Source organism: Oryzias melastigma, linkage group LG15, assembly GCF_002922805.2.
Source record: "Oryzias melastigma strain HK-1 linkage group LG15, ASM292280v2, whole genome shotgun sequence".
NCBI classification, from domain to species: domain Eukaryota; kingdom Metazoa; phylum Chordata; class Actinopteri; order Beloniformes; family Adrianichthyidae; genus Oryzias; species Oryzias melastigma.
Window position 1 is genome coordinate 16,048,253 of NC_050526.1, and position 19,641 is coordinate 16,067,893.

The 19,641-nt window shown below is 41.3% G+C and overlaps 1 protein-coding gene across 1 annotated transcript; it reads right to left on the reverse strand.

Annotated features, from left to right (window-relative positions):
• Positions 1-248: 248 nt before the first annotated feature.
• entpd6 (ectonucleoside triphosphate diphosphohydrolase 6) lies at positions 249-8,647 on the reverse strand (the record flags this gene model as incomplete). The annotated part of the gene is given in 7 exon segments (XM_024296433.2): positions 249-337; positions 2,325-2,360; positions 4,651-4,726; positions 4,843-4,986; positions 6,642-6,718; positions 7,323-7,600; positions 8,304-8,647. Coding segments are annotated over 6 exon segments (678 nt in total), but the record flags the coding sequence as incomplete, so codon positions are not given.
• Positions 8,648-19,641: the final 10,994 nt, after the last annotated feature.

A 19,641-nucleotide genomic window follows, 5' to 3' on the forward strand; every position in this document is an offset into this window, starting at 1 on the left:
AGGTAATGCTATATATCTAGTTCATAATTATGTTAAAAAGTTACAGTTTTCAAAATGTAAAAGTGTTCAATAAATGTCCATCCTGTCCTTCTAAGGCCCTTTTCCCTGAATGCTTTCCTCACTTGTGAAGGTTATTGAACTTCCTCCACTTGGAGCAGCAGTTCTCCATCTACCCAGAGAGGGAAACATCGTTTTCATTCCATCCATTAACCTTAACCCCAGTCAGACACGTTTCCTCCCATCCTCACCTCATCTCGGGGGCTGAAGGTGATCTGAGTTGAACCGCCACCGAGATCCAACATTCCCACAGTGGTGGAGTCAGCTCTGCCAAGACCACCTTCAGAGGACAAACCAGAGGATGAATCTGTGGCGAGACCGCCACGCTCCAGGAGACGGTAACAGGGGAAATGAGCAGAACCTCTGAGGGTTAACCTTCAGTAGGTTAGTCCTTCCAACACATTCTGACCCCCAACTCTCACATAGTGAGGTTTGGTTAACCCTTTAACACCCAGCGTGTCACCGGCGGCACGTTTGCAGAAGCGCTCTTTGAATTACCGTAATTCCTAAACGGTTTGCTCTATTTCAAAAATTCCAAGAGTTTCTGAAAGCTTAGACATTGTGCTTTACTATCAATATAATGTCATCACTGTAATCCAAAAACCAAAAGAGTTTTTACAACAACAAAAAAATAAGAAAAATGTCTGAAAGACGAACATACTGGGAAATCAAACCTCTATGGAGGTTCAGAGAGGACTTTGAGGTTGAAGGCCAACAGAGGGAGAAAAGGTAACGCTTTTGTTTTTCTAAAGGAAGCAACAACTTGCTAGCAAGTTTCTACTCTGAAACACAAACTGTGTAAGAGAAATGTCATTCAAATGCAAGTTAGATTATTTTTTACCCATAAACTACACGTAATCTTATTTAAAAAAGCAAATATTTATTTCAGGAAACAAATATAACAATAAATGGTAACTATTTCTCAAGTTTCCTGTGTGGTGCTGATGATGCTGGAGGACCAAAGAGGAGAAAACGTGAGGATGCTGGAGGCTCTGGAGACCACAGCTGCTCACCACATCAACAAAGATGCAGAACCTGAAGATGGAGATCCACCGAGGTTCAACCCCAGATTCATCCCAGGAGTCTAACCGCCTCTAAATGCAGAAAACCATCAGCAGGTGAAATCTTTTCCCTCTGATGCTGCAGATTCTGCATCAACAGCATCCCTGGAAGTGTGGGACTAGTGACTGTCACTGACAGCATCACCAGGACCTATGAGGAGGAGAGACCTGACCTCTGTGACCAAAAACGTCTGGAGATATTTTACATTGTATGCACTGTTTTTTGCACATTTAGAGAGAAAAATACAGAAATATTATTGTAAATAGCTTTATAATGGATAAATTTAACTTTTAACAGTCAAAACATGTTGATCTTGTTCATTTGCACTGTTTTTCTCACTCTAAAAATCATATTTTGATTTTGTGTTTTTTGACATTTTAAATTGTCATAGCTCTATTATGACATAGAATAAACCATAAAATGATGGTGGACACTGAAAACTCAACGTCTTCTGGATAAAGGGACAAAAGCACACATTTGTAGGACATTCTCTGACCCTTTCAGAATCAAAACGAGCAGAAAAGTCCAGGCGGACATTTTGAAGCTTAGGTGTTAAAGGACAAAGGACAATCCGAGTCACTTTTTGAGTCCTTAACTCGTCATTGTTTGACGTGCTGGCTGTTGGTAAAATCAAGGGTCCGAAACCCTCAGGACGCGGTACCGCATGCAGACTGGTCCTTAGAACGCGGCCCGGAAGTTGAGAGCAGCCAGCACGTCAAAGAACGACGAGTAGACACTCAAACGTTATCATCCTGACGTATTTTCCTGAGGTTTGCTGTGACCTCCATCATCCTAACCTTCACTACTTCAACTTTCATTCTGACCTTGTTCTCTTTGACTCTCACACGCCAACCTTCAGCTTGATTTTCTTTACTCTGACTGTCATCCTGACTTTAGTCCGGAGTTTTTCATGACCATCATCATCCTGTCCTCAACTGTGACGTTCAGACTAAAGAAAACCACCAACAGCTGCAGAACTGTTGGATCCAGACTTCTATCACACGTCAGTCCTATCTGCAGGTACAACACCCAGGAAGAGAAGCCCATTGATCCAGAACCAAAACAGGTTTTTGGTGTTAAAATCTGCTTTAAACGTCCTGCAGACGCCGCTGCTGAACACTGACGATAAACCTGCTCCTGATCCGGTTCGGCTCGCTCAACCCCAAACCCGATCAAGCATCTGAGAGAGGAGGAGCGGGTCTCACCGATGAGGACGTTGACAGTGATCCAGGCAGAAATCCCTGGAAGAACAGAGGAAGAGGAGAAAGCCTTCATCAGTTCAGGTGCAAACACAGCAGCATCATCATCATCATCATCATCATCATCATCATCATCATCATCATCATCCTCGCTGCATAAGAAGTTCTGTTCTGGTGCTGCACGTCTAGATCCAATCTGTGTCCGAGTTCTCGCTCCTTCACAGGTGAGGAGGTTAACCAGCACCTCCTGCTGTTGACCTTTGAGCAGGTGTGACCCTGAAGCCCCTCCCCATCCCCTCCAGGCCCCTCCCCGCCTCGGCCCTGCGGCTGGACGCGTGCAGGAATCGCAGACCTCGCATAATCCTTTTAAAGTAGTTCATATAGCAATTATAGCCGTGTGGGATAATGTCCCACTTAATCTTGAAGGGGGGGTGGATTATCCGTCCGGTTCTTTCTGCAGCTGGAATGTTTTCTCCTCGGGATGGGATGACCGTGAAGGATGGGTCAGGAGCCGTTAATGGACGGCGCTCCGGCTGAAAGCTCCGGGGTCCTCTCACGGTCTAACCAGATTCCATCAGCCTCATTATCTTGCCGATATTTGCCGTTCCTTCTGCCGTACTTACCCCCCCCACAGATTACCCCGCGCCCGCCTGCGAGGAAGAGACTTATTGTTAATGGAGATCGCAGCGATCAGCAGGAGCGCTAAGTGCCCGTGTTTCGTTCGGCGCCCCTCGCCGGGGTTTGTGTGTTTTGTTTGAAAATTGCTTCTTAGCGTCTCTGCATGAGAGTTTTGCGGCAAAGCCCCCATGATACGGTTTGCGTGTAGCGGGTAATCGTGCACTCCTGCGTGCGGCGGGGGTCAGAGGACGCCGTTAAAAGGCTCTAATGCACAAACATTCTGCCACAGACACTAATGTGGATCTGAGCTGACCTGGATACGCCGACCCGGACTCCTCTGTCCGGTGATCCAGGTCTGCTTCTGCTCCTTACCTCACCGACTGTACTGAACTTAGGGGAATAATTATCATTTTCATTACTTCCATTATACATACCTCCATAAGGAACTCAGCAGAGAAGTTGGTTGAATAAACCCTCTGCTGCTGCTGTGGCTTCATGTGTTTAGATTAATATAGATTTGTTAAAAAATTTAGATTTTCTCTCATTGTTATAATTACCATCTGTTATATATGACATACCGCATGTATCTTAATGTTAACATGTTTGAATTAAAATTAGATAATTAATTGCTCGTTGGCTGCTAAAGTTTGAGGCTGGGGAAAGTATAAGTTTTTGTTCTCTATTCTCATTTACTTCTCTTAGTTTCTATTCTTTATCATTTATTTTATTTAGCCATCTATGCTTCTGTTTGGTGCAGTGCAATTCATGTGTTGTTCCCCTTTCCCACTCCGGGAGATTTCAGATTCCTGGTGGATCGTCTGTGCTCCTGGTCTTGGCCGTGGACCACGCCTCTGGCTCGTCTTGGCCGTGGACCACGCCTCTGGCTCGTCTTGGCCGTGGACCACGCCTCTGGTTTGTCTTGGCCGTGGACCACGCCTCTGGTTTGTCTTGGAAGTGGACAACGGCTCTGGCTCGTCTTGGCCGTGGACCACGGCTCTGGCTCGTCTTGGCCGTGGACCACGCCTCTGGTTTGTCTTGGAAGTGGACAACGGCTCTGGCTCGTCTTGGCCGTGGACCACGGCTCTGGTTTGTCTTGGCCGTGGACCACGCCTCTGGTTTGTCTTAGCCGTGGACAACGCCTCTGGTTTGTCTTAGCTGTGGACCTCGCCTCTGGCTCGTTTTGGATGTGGACCTCGCCTCTAGCCCTCTCTTGGCCATGGACCTCGCCTCTGGCTCGTCTTGGCCGTGGACCATGCCTTCAGCTCATCTTGGCCGTGGACCTTCCCTCGGGCAAGTCTTGACCGTGGACCACGCCTCTGGCTCGTTTTGGCAATGGAGTCAGAACCAAAACCCTGTGAAAAATCCCACCTACCCAATAGAACCTGCAGAACAGGTCAGACGCTCCACGACTCATTAAACACCTGAAATGAGTTCGGTTACCTCAGAATCTGTGCTAAGGAGGGAGGAGCCTAACAGAAGGATTAACCTGAACATGACTTCTACATCCTTGAGGTCATTTCTCCAGTAATCGCTGAAAGGAACCGGGTTCTCCTCAGGTTCAGAACATCAGAACAGAACCGGATGAGTTTTAAGAGATTTTTCTCTTCTTAGGAGTTAAGAACAAACTTTACCCAGAACACAGCAGCAGATCCAGACCAGAATCCATCAGAAACAAGCCCAGGTAACCATCAGAGTTCAAACGTGGACCGCTTACCTTCGTCAGTACCTTCCATGATGGACACGCTGTCATCTCTGGACAGGAAAGGAGACTCCTGGAAAATCTGTCTAACCTGGACGCAAACAACAAGTGCGAAGCATGAAAATAATTCAATCAAAAGTTTGAATAAATAATCAGTTTGTCAAGTCTGAGATGAGGGGGCGTGGTCACAGTGTTAGGCGCTCTCACTTTGTCCAGCAGCTGCTTGGCTTTCTCTCCGGGCAGCAGCCTCAGACCGGCCGTGGCCTTCAGAACCAGAGGGGTTCTGGCCCACATGGAGGGGGGGACGCTGGACCGGGCCACAAGCAGGAGCTTTTGGATTCCTGCTGCACACTGAACAAAAAAAAAATCATAAATAAACAACCATTGAGGTGGCCTTACCTTAAGCTTTACCTTACGAAGAGAAGCCTCCAAGATCGACTTAAATTTGATAAATTAAATCTAAAATCTCCCAAACGCGTGCAGGGAAATGTGCTATAGTCTGGTGAAACAAGATCCCTAAACGTAACACCATACCTACAGGTAAGCATGGTGGTGGCTGCATCATGGGGTTTAGCCAGGGGGGAATTATAGAAGTCATTGTTGGAACAAACCTTCAGCCTTCTGATGAAAATCTAGAGCGTCCCCGGCTGATAGACTCCGCCCCCAAAAGATAGAGTTCTGCGGTAAAAGCTAAAAGTGCTGCACTGAAGTTTTAGTTTAAAGGTGTGTTCACTTTCACAACAGGATTACTTTAGGTGTTTTATTCTCTGTTTTACACACACTGTAGGTAAAAGAGTAGGTCATATTTATGACGGGGTATTAGGGCACAAAAAAGGGTAATAATACCAGAATTAAAGACGTAAACTTACAACTTTAGTCAAAAATGTTCTAGATTTAAAGTCGAGGTGAACATGCATCTTCAAGCACGGCTCTGATAATTTTAGGACTTTTCTAAATGTATGACTTTCTTCTCCTAAAATTTTGTGTTTTAAAGTAAGAGATTTATGACTTTTAGAGTCATAAATCTTAAAAAATAGTCATAAAAATCTCAAAAGAAAATGCATTGTACAGGTAAAAGTGAAGGTCATATTTATGACGGAGTATTAAGGCACAAAAAATAGTAATATTACAAGAATTAAAGATGTAAATTAACAACTTTTTGTCATGAACTTACAAGATTTAAGGTTGTAAATTTCCTAGATTGAAGTTGAAGTGAACATCTTTAGCTTTGATGTTTTTTATCCTAAATCTATTACTTTTTTCTAAATATATGATTTTTTTATCCTAAATTTGTGACTATTTTTCCAAATTTATTACTTTTTTCTCCTGAATGTATGATTATTTTCTTCTAAATTTTTGACTTCTTCCTAAATGTATTATTTTTATCTCCTAAATGTATGACTTTTTCTAAATTCATGATTTTATTTCTCCTAAATTTGTGACTGTTTTTCTAAATTTATGCATTTCACCTCCTAAATGTATTCATTTTTCTCCGAAATTTATGATTTTTTTCTAAATTTATCATTTTTTTCTCCTAAATTTATGACTTTTTACTCCTAAATGTTTGTATTATAAAGTCCCAAATTTACGACTTATAAAGTTATGAATATACAACTTCAGTCTCATAGTTTAACAGTTGAAACTTTTTTTTTCCGTGTAAATTTACGACTTTAAACTGATAATTTATTTTTAACGTTTTTGCTTGTAAAATGGCCCCAATACTCCGTCGTATTTATCAAAGGTGGAAAAAGATCTAAAATTATTTGGTTTTCTGTCCTTTTTTTACATCACGAGAACTTGTGACTTTAACACGTTTTTAACTGTAGCTCCGTAAAGTAAAGTGTAAATAACATGTTCAGGCATCAGCGTGTTTGTCCAGCAGGAGAGATCATTTCTGTTCTGGACACTTTTGGGCCAATCTTTGGTTTATCTTGTTCCTTCTGCGTCTTTTATTCAAACCTCAAAGTAATCATCATTTGCACCAGCATCAGGCTGACCCGTCTCACCTTCTCGGGGTCATCAGCGTACGCAGACAGCCCGGGTTTGATGGCCTCAAAGGTCTCGTGGTCCACTGTGGGTGGTTCTGTGGAAACACGCAGACGTCAGCGCCGAGCTCGTTCTCTGACCGCCTCCATCCGAGCTGTCATTAAGCTCCTAATAACAGTCTGCATAACTAACAGGTGCTGCCATTAGTCCGGTTAGCCCCATGCTAACAAAGAGGCCAAAACTGCACTCAGCCCGCGAGTCAGCTTAGCTTTAAATGCGATAACGAAGGCATTTGGCTGCAGGAACCCCCTCTAAGCCTAATAAAGCAGAGAGCTCTCAAACACTCTAATGAGTTTGTGTCGTTTTAACCGAGAGCTGCAGGACTTAAAGGCTCAGAGCTCCTCTTGTCTGCACACGCTCATCTGGTAATTAAGGTTCAGGGCCAACGTGTGTGGATTTTAAATACACTAAAAGCAGTTCTCTCCCCGTCATCCCAGCGCCGCCGTTCCAGCACGCTGGGAAACCAACCAGCGAGCCAAACGGTTTACCGCGGCGAGAAACATCTCTGATGACCCCATGAGCAAATCGGCTCACTTCCTGTCTGCGACACAATATCTGCCTGCAAACCGAAATTCAACAAAAAACTTTTAGAAACAACTTTATTGGTACTGATGGTCCAAACCCAGAACAGCACACCTCACCTCTGCTCTTCATCTGGAGCTTGAAGATGTGGACTCTGGTTCCGGTGCTGCCCGCGTCAAACATGATGCCATATTGGAAGTTGAGCCCGTCTGCGGAGCCGAGCCTGCCGTCATCGGTTCTGCCCAATCCGGGCTCGGCGTGTGGAGGGGGTCTGAAGGGGGGGGCCTTGGAGGTGGAGTAGTGGTTCTTCAGGAACAGCAGGTAGACCAGCAGAAAGGCCACGAAGAGGAGGACGGCGATCTTTGGTCTCTTCATCACCGTTCATTATGTGTGGAATCTGTAAAACAAACAAACAAACAAACAATAGCTGAAAGCAGACAGAAGAACCTGCAGCTCCAGAGCGACTCGTTTTCCTCAGATCGGCTCCAAAAACCCGTCTGTCCAGAAAATCTCGCTGATGTTTTCTTTTCCCTCCCATTAGAAACAGTTTCATTCAAACAAAGCAAACATGACGTGCACACTTACGGAATTGTCCTTACTAATAAGTTGTAAAATAAGGAAGTTGTTTTTAATCTGTAATGCCAGGATAATTAAAGGTTAAATAAGGTTTTATTTAAAAAAAAAGGTATGGCAAATGGTAAAATGTTGAAATCAGGATTTAATTATTTTATTTATGTATTTCGCATAAATAAAATAAACATACATACTAATCATGACATAGCATACAAAAAATGTTAATGTGTTTATGTAAAAAAACAAGCTAATATGTAGGGAAGAGAAAGAACCCTAAAGGCTACAGAAAAACAAAAGGAATTAAATAAAAAGAGATATGTAATAATATAAAAACAAAATTTGATCTTCTTTTTACATTAATCTGTCTATTCTCTTAACATCGCAAACTTGCTCCTACACTCTTTTAAAGTTTAAACTTCTGGTGAACTTGTTGGAGCCAAAATCACAAGTAGACCCTAAGTTTATGGTTTTTATTAATTTAACTTTATCAAATTACATAAATACAAACAAAATAAAGACAAACTAACCGTTCAGCAGGTTACCATGGTGGTGGTTCGGATTAAACCCGGTCACTGACCCGGTACAGACCCAGAAGAACAGAACTCTCCCATATCTCCTTACACATCCACACCGCGCTTGTTGATGACGTCACGGTACCCGGTGGTGTCGCTTCCGCACCGCGCGCGCGCAGAAATCGCTGGATTTCCTCCTCGTGTCAGAAATTAAAGTTTTTGAAATAATCCCAGAACAGAACCCGCAGTTTGGGACGAACACCTGTCGGCAGGAGTTCATCCGGTTTAACAGTAAGTCAGCACGAGCCAATCGCACGCTCCCCTCTAAAAGCGCTCGTGACGTAGACGCACAGGTGTATGCAGGCTCGCCCGTGTTATTTCAGGGTCATCTTTGTCATTATTGTCTTTTATCTTTATCATGATCTGAAAAAAGTAAAACACTAAAACAATTAACAAATTCAATTTAAAAGTATTGTTTTTCATCGAATAAAAGTGTTTTGTTTATGGTTTAATTACTTTAAAATTTTAATTAGATACAAATTCATATTTTTAAATTCAACAAATCACAGAACTTTTGTTAATTGATTCAATGTTTCACTTTTTACAGTGTAGAATAGAAGTGTCAAACTCAATCACACAAGGAGCCAAAATCCAAAACACACCTTAGATTAGAACAGGTTAAACATTTAACACTCGAAAACTACATTTTTACTAACTAACTTTTTAACATTATTAACTACATATATAGAATTACCTGTGATAATGCTGGTGTGAATGCCGTAAGCTGAATTTGGCCGCTGAAGATGCTAAAATTGATAGTTAAAAACACTGAAGCTGATAGCGAAACACTGAAGCTCATAGCCAGCAAAAATATCACCTAAAGGCCAAATTAGCCTAAATTTTTTTTTAAAAACCTAGGTTTGTCAAAACGGCTAGCATTTAGCTTAAAAAAGCTAAACTTCAAAATACTGAAAATTGCCAACAGTCAATCACAAGTCAGAGATAAATTTATGATAAACTACTGCAACTATTGCAGAAACTACAGTATGTGATAGAAAAAAATGAGAATCTTTTTAATTTTGTCTTAAAACAGCGTTAATATTAATTAAAATACTAATGGCTTTTACGATCGATTAATAGAGGATTTGGGGGTCTTTTTTATTTTCTTAAATTCAATCTTAAATTGTTTTATGGATGTTTTAGCAAAAATGCTGCCCCAGAGCATGATTCTGATTACATTTGCTAAACAGAAATGACTTTTTATTTAAAATTAATAAATAAAACTCCATTCTTCTCAAGTTCCTAATTTTCAGAATCTAAAAATCTTCCAGTTTCTTTGGATCCCTGTTAGCATGACCCAGCAGGAGGTTAGTGTTGGTGTATCCGCCGGGAAGCTCCGCCTCTACTACGCCTGCAACCTTTTCACACAACTAAACACTTTTCTTTAAAGCTTCCCTCTCAGCTGGGAAACATAAAACCTCTCTTTGAGTTTAAGCTGATCTTTATAAAATCATTTTTCAACCTTTTACCCTTAAACTGTAAATTCACAGAAGATGTTGGTCCTCCTCCTCTTCCTCTGAGCCTTCCTCGCCCCTCTGCTGCAGTCATGTCATTCCGTCCATAAGCCTCTAATAGCTGTTTATCAGTTAATGGACGTGGTGACCTTAATGGTTCTGTAATCTTTCTGCTGCTTTTTATTTTCATCACTCTGATGATCAGCAGAACAAAAGCGCTGCTGAGTGGATCCTAATCGTCTCGCAGATTTACATACGAATGACATTTAGACACAATTACGTCAGTTTGAGACTCTAATCCAACTCAGTTGTTGGTCGACACGAGCGGGGAGAAGTTCCGCCGCTGTGCTGGCGGGCGGGACGCGGGGCGTCGTCTGCAGCAGCTTAAAGGTCAAACTTAGTGCTGCCCCCCCATAAATGTGCCAGCAGGATGAGGAACGCCCCCAGAGTCCAACACAGTCTGCAGGTGGAGCTCCAGCCTGGAAACTTTTGTCTTAGATTTGTTATTTACCGAGTTATTTTTAGACTGTTTTAGAGTTTAGCTTCTATTTTAGCCACAGGCTAACATTTTTGGATAATTTAGTTTACGGATAAATTTTAGGCTATTTTAGAGTTTGGCTAGTATTTAGGTAACAAGCTAGCTTTTTTGGCTAATTTTGCATTTATTGAGGTTTTTTTGGCTTATTTAGAGTTTAGCTTCTATTTCAGCAACATGCTAACATATTTGGATAATTTGTTATCTACTGAGTTTTTTAGACTTATTTAGAGTTTAGCTTCTATTTTAGCAGCATGCTAACGTTTTTGACTAATGTAGTTTACTGAAGAATTTTAGGCTATTTTGGAGTTTAGCTAATATTTTAGCAACACGCTAAATATTTTTTCAAATTTGCCATGTATTAGGGATTTTTAAGCAATTTTACTACAGATTTTATAGAAATGTAGGTCAACTTTTGCGCTCTTTCATAGTTCTTTAACTAAATTTCCAGTCTTTTAGTAAATTTAACATTTTGGAAATAGCTTTTGCATTTTCAGCAAATAGCTTCAGCATCTTCAGCAACTACTTTCACTATAAAACATTCACACTAGCATTATCGCAGGTAATGCAACTTTTCTAGTTATTCCTTATTTATTCTTCTGTACGATTTTTGATTTCTTAAAAACTCAATCACACTTTCAGCAATTTCTGCAATCTTTGCATCAAAATGTTCAGCTCGCTAAGGACATTCCTGCTTTTATTTTTAATATTCCTTCATTTTACACTATTTAAGATTTATGCAATTTATGCAATTTTTTTTAGTCTGTAAATTAATGGGAAGTTTTTCCATATTTATGCAATTTAGTTAAAAACATTCAGCATGTTCAGGACATTCACGCTTAAACTTTTACTAATGCAATTTTTGAAATTTTTTACGCTATTTTTGAAATTTCACGCAAATTTTGCGATTATTTGTATGCATTTCTTCAAACATTTGTGCACTTTCTGCAAATTATGCAAGTTTGGTATCAAAACAATAATGTTAAGGACATTAATGCTACTGAGGTTTTGAAGGCTAATTTTTAGTTTAGCTAATGTTTTAGCAACATGCTAATATTTTTAGCTAATTTGGCTTCTAATGAGGCTTTTCTTATGCTAATTCTGGGTTAAGCTAGTATTTTAGCAACGTGCTATCTTTTTGGCTAATATGGCGCCTTCTAAGGATTTTGGGGCTTTTTTGGAGTTAAGGTAACATTTTGGCCAAATGCTCATCTTTTTACTTTTTTTCTCTTGGCTAATGTGGGGTTTTAGGCTAATTCTGAGTTTATTATACCTTATGCGGATTTTTAAAATGTTGCAATTTTTCTCAATTTTTCATTAAAATCGTGCTCAATTTCTGCAACTTTAAGTCCGTTAGCAATATGCAAATAGCTTTAGCATTTTCCACAAATACCTTCCCTTCAGCATTTACAGTTTCTTCATCATCTTCAGCAAAAAGCTTTAGCAGTTTCCATGTTGGTCTTTATGTTTTACCCTCATCAGCTCAGCCTCTCAGTGGCTGATTGATTAGTTTTTGTTTAGCTAGATTTATTTGTTAATTATTTACTAATCTAATCTTGAAGCTGCAGGAAATGGGGGCTTGTCCGGGATCCACAAACTTTGATTTCCTGCCTTCTTCCCAATGCCGTTCCGCCTGTCATGATTCCGACAGGCTTTGATGATATCATGCAAAAGACTTGGGCTGGGATTTGATTCTCCAGAAACACAACCGTCCGTGGAATGATCTCAGATTCCCTCTAAACCAGGAGGGAAATTGCAGCTCCTCCTTACAGTTCTGTTGTGTGCGTTTCCGTGCTGCTCTGCAGAAATCCCTGCTTGTTGGTGAAAACATCTTTGGATCTTACAGATGAGGAGGGCTGAGCTGCTGCCTCTCCATCTGGGTTGTGTGATCCCATCAGGAGGATTATTAGGATTATTTGAAGGATTTCTGCAGATATAATTCAACATGTTAGGATAATAATTGATGGAAGATTCCACTTTTATCCAGTAAGACGCTGCTGCGGTGTGGATTAGACATCTGGACTGAGCTGCCTTATTTTCCTGCTTCTTGTTTGTTCGGTCAGTTCTGATGGTGATGCTCTCGAACCTGAAGTGTGTGAGGATCCATCAGAACAACGTCGTTGCTTTTCTGTTGACATTTGTGCAGATTTCTTCCTGAAAAACTTTGTTTTCTGTTGACTAAAACCCATAAAAGTGACTGTTGGAGGAAACCTGCCAGCTGTGGGTCCAGGCGGAAAAGTTTTGCTCCTGCAGAGTAAATTGGGGTCATGATGGCTTTTCATAAAACCATCACAGCCTCTAAAAACCAATAAAGGAGAGTGAACGGCAGCGTCTCTGCCCATCCAATCCCCCTGCTGCCGCTGGTCTATTTTGAGAGAAGAAAAAGAAATGATGATTAATGTTATTGGATTATTTACATTGCCCTCAACATGACTGAGCTGCAGAAATGAAATTAAAATGTGTGTTGAATGGGATTTTCCAGGAAAGTCCTGTAAAAACCACGACGGTAATAAGGAATGACTAATTCCCCCAAAGTCGATTAAACACCATCTCATCCCGCAGGAACGTTCGGCGCAGCTGCAGCCGGACGAAGACGAGGATTAGACGAGCGGCCACATTAGGAGGAAGATTAAACTGTTTCCATCGATTCTTTTATTATTATTCTGCCTGTTCTTGTTGTGACGGCTTAACTCCGCTGGTTAGAGCACCAAACGAGCTATTAGGCACAAGTGATCACAGCCCTCCGTGGGGGCCCAGAGGGGGGCCCAGAGGGGGGCTCCTCGGGGACGAAGCCAGTCATTTCTGCCACAGACACGCCTCAGAATCCCGTCAGAGTACCGCTGTACTCCCACTAGAACGGAGTATCCGAGTACTCGCCGCTAACAGGCTTTCATTTGAGCGCGGCCGCATTAGAACGGGACAATCCAATTCATCGCTGGATGAGCCTGAACCACTTTTTCATTATATAATGTTGGAGCAGCAAATATAATATTATTAATGGGATAATTTAATTTTCTTTATTTGATGCGCTCTGCCTCTGACGGCTAATCTGGACGCTTTGTTTAAAATAGATTGAAAGAGGAAAGAAGTCCAAACAGCTAATCCTCCGCGGAGGTCAAACAGAACATTTTCAGAACCTGGTGGAGCGGCACCGCAGCGGTGGGTGGAAGCTGCCAGAGGGGGCAGCAGCGAGTCTGAGGATGCTGCTTCAAACCATCCAAACCAGACCGGCCGCTGATGAGAAGATGCTTGAAGACCTGAGATGTTCTTCCTCTTTCAAGGGGAGAAAACATCTTTTCTGATCATCAAATTAAATTCAGTCAATGCTTCATTAATAAAACTGCCTGTCAACCAAACGGCGGGAAACATTTTTTTTTAATTGTTGGTAGTGTGTATTAGGTACAGAGCCCCTAAAGTCAAATTAAAGAAAAAAAATGAGGTAAAAAAAAATATATGTATATATATACATTAGCAAAAATTGAAATAATAATAATAATAAAATAATTCTGGTTGATAACGGATGTGCATCAATCAGTAATCAGAACATATTTTTTAATTCAAATTTTAAAAAAAAAAAAACAGTTACTATCTGTGCACCAGTAACTAATGTTTTTTTTCTTTTTACAACTTACATTTTTAGAATAACAAGTTATGTTTACTAACCAGAACTTGTTTTTATTACTTAAGTTTTTCCTACGGAGCCCCAAAGTATTTTTTCAGAAATGAGAAAAAGGATTTCAATCTATTTATTTATTTTTTACTTTTTTTGTGTCCTTTAGGGGCTCTGTACCAAGGCAATAAACAGCAGAAAAAAACACATTTTGGGGTGTTTTTACATACAGCGTTTGATCTGAGGTCTTAATCCTGATCAATCATTGATCACAAGCATCCTCAGAAGTTCATCAGCTGAGATCATGAATGTAAAGGTTACATCACACCACTTGGAGCTTTTCTTTGGGACGTGAATCCAGTCGGCATCCATTAAAAAGGAATTTCTGATGGTAGTGTTAATGATAGAGGACATACAGTATATTAAGAAAGTTAAGCTTTAAAAATAATGTTGGGAATCAATAAAAAAATGAAATAATTGCAAACCTGAAAAAAATTAATTGCAATTAATTTTTTTACATTGACAGTATTGCCGACCACTTATTACCTAATAATCACAAAATGAAGTCACACACAAAACTGTACATTTAGAGTATTTATTTTCAATTCGCGCTGTCGATCAAGAAGGTATTTTGGTATTTACTAATATTTTTGCTCAATTTTGGAGTTTAGCTAATATTTTAGCTACATGCTAGCTGTTTTAGCCAACTTACATTTTTTTTGTTTTTTATTTTTTTAGGCTAATTTGACATTTAGCTAATATTTTAGCTGGCTATCAGCTTCAGCATCTTCAGCGACCACATTCGTCTGACATCATTCACACTAGCATAATCACAGGTAATGCTATATATCTAGTTCATTATTATGTTAAAAAGTTGTGTTTTTAAAGTTTTAAAAATGTAGTTTTAGAGTGTTCAATAGATGTTTATCCTGTTCGATCTAAGGTGTGTTTTGGATTTTGGCCCGTTGTGCGATCGAGTTTGACACTTCTGTCCTATCGTGTCACATAAACCCTCATGTGGAAAAGACTCTTTTCTAGGGATGCAGATGTTTCTTCATTCACTAATGTTTCCTGCTCCTCTGTTGTAAATGTGGATCTTTATTGTAAAAGAAGCAGAAATGCCCATTTATTAAACAACATGTCACATAACCTTCAACACTGTTTTCTCTGATGTCTGTTTCTGCGTTGAGTTGAATTTCCTTTTGGATTCTTGCTTTTTTGAGCTCTCCACGGTCAAACCACAGCGTTTGCTCAATCTTCTTTTGAATTTTGTAACTTAGTAAAGGAAAATACTTAAACTAACCTTTAGGTTAGCCTGTTTTTATGCACATGAGGTCACCAAAAACCAGTTTACAGTCAGACAGAACAGAAAAAAACAGTGAAAGTTTTTTTTAATGCTGTCGTGTTTTGTGGGTTCCAGCTGAGGAAGGTTTACCTGGTGTCTCCTCTTCATCCTTCAGTCCACTGACTGTCTGGAGCACAAAACTCCTCTGGAACATCGTGTTGCTTCAAAGGACCTCCGTTGATATTGTGGACCTTAAAAGAAAGAGTTTAAGTCGTTTTCTGTGAAAATACAATCCTCTGTATTTAATCACAGCCTTTGTTGGATCACAGATTGACTGCCAGCTTGTTAGATTACGTAGTTTCTAACTTACAGTCAGCTGAAGTCCAATTCGGTCTGCTGATGCATTAAAGTCTGAAGGCAATCTGCTGCTCACATATTGGACTAAAGCTGATCAAACACAAAGCAAATGAATTAAAGCTAAAGTTTCTCCTCATTCGGAGGTCGGATCTGAAAGGACTTTTCTGTGTTCATGACCTCACATTTACACTCCAGCCACGCTGTGTGAGTGTCTTCATCAGTGTCTTCGTCAGCTGGAAGTAGAGCTGGAGTTCTTCTGGGATCCCCTCTGGGGTTCTTTCTCTTTGTTGTCTCCTGGTGACAGAAAGTGAAGCCACATTACAGGGCAGAGCCACATTGTCACATAACACAGGCCACCACGACTTGGATGACACGCCATCGTACGGCGGCAGAAACACGGCCACATATGCTGATGACACGTCAGGGTCTTATGATCACAACAATAATCTGCATCTGAAATGAGCTGAACAAAGAAGATCACCGTGGATTTCAGGCAGAAACATATGGCGCGCGGTCCGCGTTATTAAAGTAAGTAAGTAAATTTGATTCTGGAGCAAATTTAAACACAGCTTAAACTGTCGAAAAGACCTTGGAACGCAAAGAAACACAAAAAGCACAAAACGAAACTGTAATGAAAGAGACGAATGAAGAATTACAGACAACAGATTGAAGGATTACCGGATACCAATGAGACTATTGGAAGACCAGATCATAAAACACAATAGAACCAGATTCTCTGTTCAAATGAAACTGATTTATCTAAAAATGGATGTTTAAGGGACAAACACTGTCAGATTGTTGCATGTTGTACATCTTAATTTCATATTTATGCACTTTATAAAGAAAGAGCATCTTATTCTGAATTGTCAAAGTTTATTTTCCTAAAAAATCTGGAACAAATTTTCAGTCTAAATACACTCAAGTGAACCCTGGTCCAGAACCAGGAACCAGGAACACCCATCTTTCCAGGAGGTCTTGGTTAATTTCCATCTGGACTGATTTCCGATTTGCTCTGAGTTTCCTCAGTCTGAATAGATTCCACAGTCGGAGTGGAACAACTGGACCAAAACAGCCACCGTAGCCGGGCATTATGGGATATAAGCAGAGTAGCGGAGCAATGATTAGACACACAAACTCATTAAAATGTGATGGGATGAATTCAGACTCATTAAAACAAATTTTGATGTGATCCACCGTATTTCTTAATGTTTTCCCCACAACGTTTATCATCCTACCTTCTTAGCCGTCGTCTCCTTGGTAACCGCCGTGCAGCATTCCTCCACCGTACCAAAGCAGCTGTAAAAAGTGACATTGATACAGACATTCAAAACTGGTCAGCAAAATATAAAGTTTGAATAAATTGGCTATCCCGACAAAGCTTACAAAGTAGGACTTCCATTACTGGAGATCTTTAGTCACATGGTTTTGTTTACAAGCTTTGGTTTGAGACAGGAATGTCTTGTTGGCAGCAGTCTGAATACAGACCAAACACAAAGTTCAGGACTCGATCCGGACCAACTTAAGCAGACTTGGTCCAGACAAACGGACTTTTCCAGTCTGTGGCAGTTTTCATAAAGAGGAAAGGGGATTCTTGTAAACCTTTTTTCAGGGCTGGGGGGTTGTGAACGGTTTGCCTGATGGCAGCATCATGAAACCGTGACGGGGTGAGGAAATTTGCCCTCATCATGGAGGACTTTTGGGGAACTGATCCTTTTACTGGCCTGAAGGTGAAAGTAGAATGTTTAATGTCCAACACATTCTCATCCCCAAGTCTTTACATTTTGACGTTTGGTTAAGGACCCCTCCATGTCAAAAAATTACGTTTTGGGTGTCCCAAACTCTTTGTTTTTTGACCTGCTGTTACCATTAAATCACCATTAAATTATGGGTCCCCAACCTCTGGGGCGTGAACCGGATCTGGTCCAGACCCTAACAGTACCGGTTCGCCACTGGTACCATGTCCGGTGCCAGGTTAGGGTACCGGGTTTGTACATCGGTACAAACCCGACTGGTCCTCGGGACATGTCCGGTACTGCATTCTGTGCCACGTCTTCATTCATTTTATGAACAGCATGTTAAAAATGATGAGTTGGAGAGACCTGAAACGTCATGGTTTTGATGCGGAGGGGTCCTAAGACAAACGTCAATATGTGACAACTGGTGGATGAGAATGTGTTGGAATGTCAGAGTAGGTGTAGTCAGAGACCAGAAGACAAAAACTGAAATGTCTTTGCTGATGTTGAAGTCCCCCAGTATCCTGAACAGGTGGAAACACCTTTGTGTCTCTTTGCAGCACAGTTAGCACATTGGTCACAGGTTCTCTGAACTCTCATTATGGATCTCCTTTGTCTTTGTGATGCTGAGCTTTCAAAGGTTTAAACCAGAGTTTGTGCTTCCTGTTGGCAACAATTCAGGACCTTGAGGGTCCAAAGCTGTATTATCTGCACACATTTTGATGGATTATAAAACCCTCACTTTGTTATACATGGAAATACCACTCCATGGTTCTGTTCATCCATGGTTTCTTTATTTCCTCTCCTGCCAGGTGTTTTGTTATATTTGGGCATCTGGGATCTGTCTTTTTGGGGAGGGGTACTGTCAGGATTGTAAACTTTTGTTTGGTTTTTGTCAGTTATGTTATGGTTTTTGGAATTGTCCCTCAGACTCACAGGGGGTACAGTGTCCAGTTGCACACCTCACTGGTCCTGGCATCTGTTGTGGGTTCAAGAGGTGGATCGGTCCCAGATTCTCTAGGAAGGGTCGCCGGCCAACCTCCTCCGGGGCAGCATGGCTCCAGGAGTCTTTTGTCCCGTTCTGGAGCTCCTCTGGCCTCCTGCAGGTCTCTTGCCTTGTGTGTGTCTCCCTCCTGCACCTGATGCTCCTCTTAAAGTCACCGGGTCCGGCTGGAGCACACCTGGTCCAGTGTCCAGTGTAATAATGGACTTTCCTTCTTGACAACAATCTTCTGTCTTCCCCATGCAGGAACAACAGCTATAAGACTGTTACAGTGGCAGATAAGAAGGATTTTTGGTTGAGGAGGATCTTCAAGTTCTCAACCTACAAATGAAGGCCAATCAAACTGAGTTCCAGAGTCTCACGATGCTGAATGAATCAGGAAGTCCATGAACTTACGAGCATCCTCCACATCTGTGATCATGAAGATGTCAGTCTTCATAAAAGCTCCAGATAATCCTGCAATCAGGTGAATAAAATCCTGTTTGTGTCCTCCCAGGCGCGCCCCCCTACCTTAATTTCCTGATAACCTGTTAATTTTATTGTTTTTCCCTCACATTACATGATTACTGCAATGACCCGGCGACTCAAATCACTTAATGCATTGTTATTGAGGCCACCCCCCCAGGCTCCACTCCTTTAAACAAATAACTGTTGATATTTGCTTTTAATTTAAACAATCCACTACAAGACTCATTAACATGCTGCTAGATTAACTGCCTCCAAGCTGAGGTTATCCGCCTCTTAATGCCCTTTCCATGCAGATAATCCCCGCTAACTTGGATTTGAGGCTACAATGAGATAAGCAGCAAATATGAAGAGATGCAGGAGAGCCGTCTGATCTGAGCGAGCCTGTTTTCCCCTTTCAGCTGCAATTTGCTTAATTTGGGTGTTATTGTGTGATTATTGATCACCTGAGCAGCAGGAAGCCGGCCGTCGGCGTCTCCTTCAGGACAAATCATCTCTGCAGGGAGATTATGAACCACGCCTTTGCAGGGATTATTCTGACAGATCAGAAAAACAGTCTGATGGACACGGGAACCTGGCGTGTAGAACATGACCGGTCCTCACATGAGCAGCTCTGCTGCTTCCACTGATTCTCTGACCTGGCTCTGGATTCTGTCCCTCACCAGATTTTGTTGAACATCCTGAAGAACACTTCTGAAAATGGTGTCAAATGTCCTCATGGATGTTATTCTGGGCGTGCTCAGACGCTAAGGTGGGAGTGTCGAACGCAATCACACAATGATCCAAAATCAAAAACACTCCTGAGGTCAAGGACCGAACAGGATCAACATTTATTGAACTCTCTAAAACTA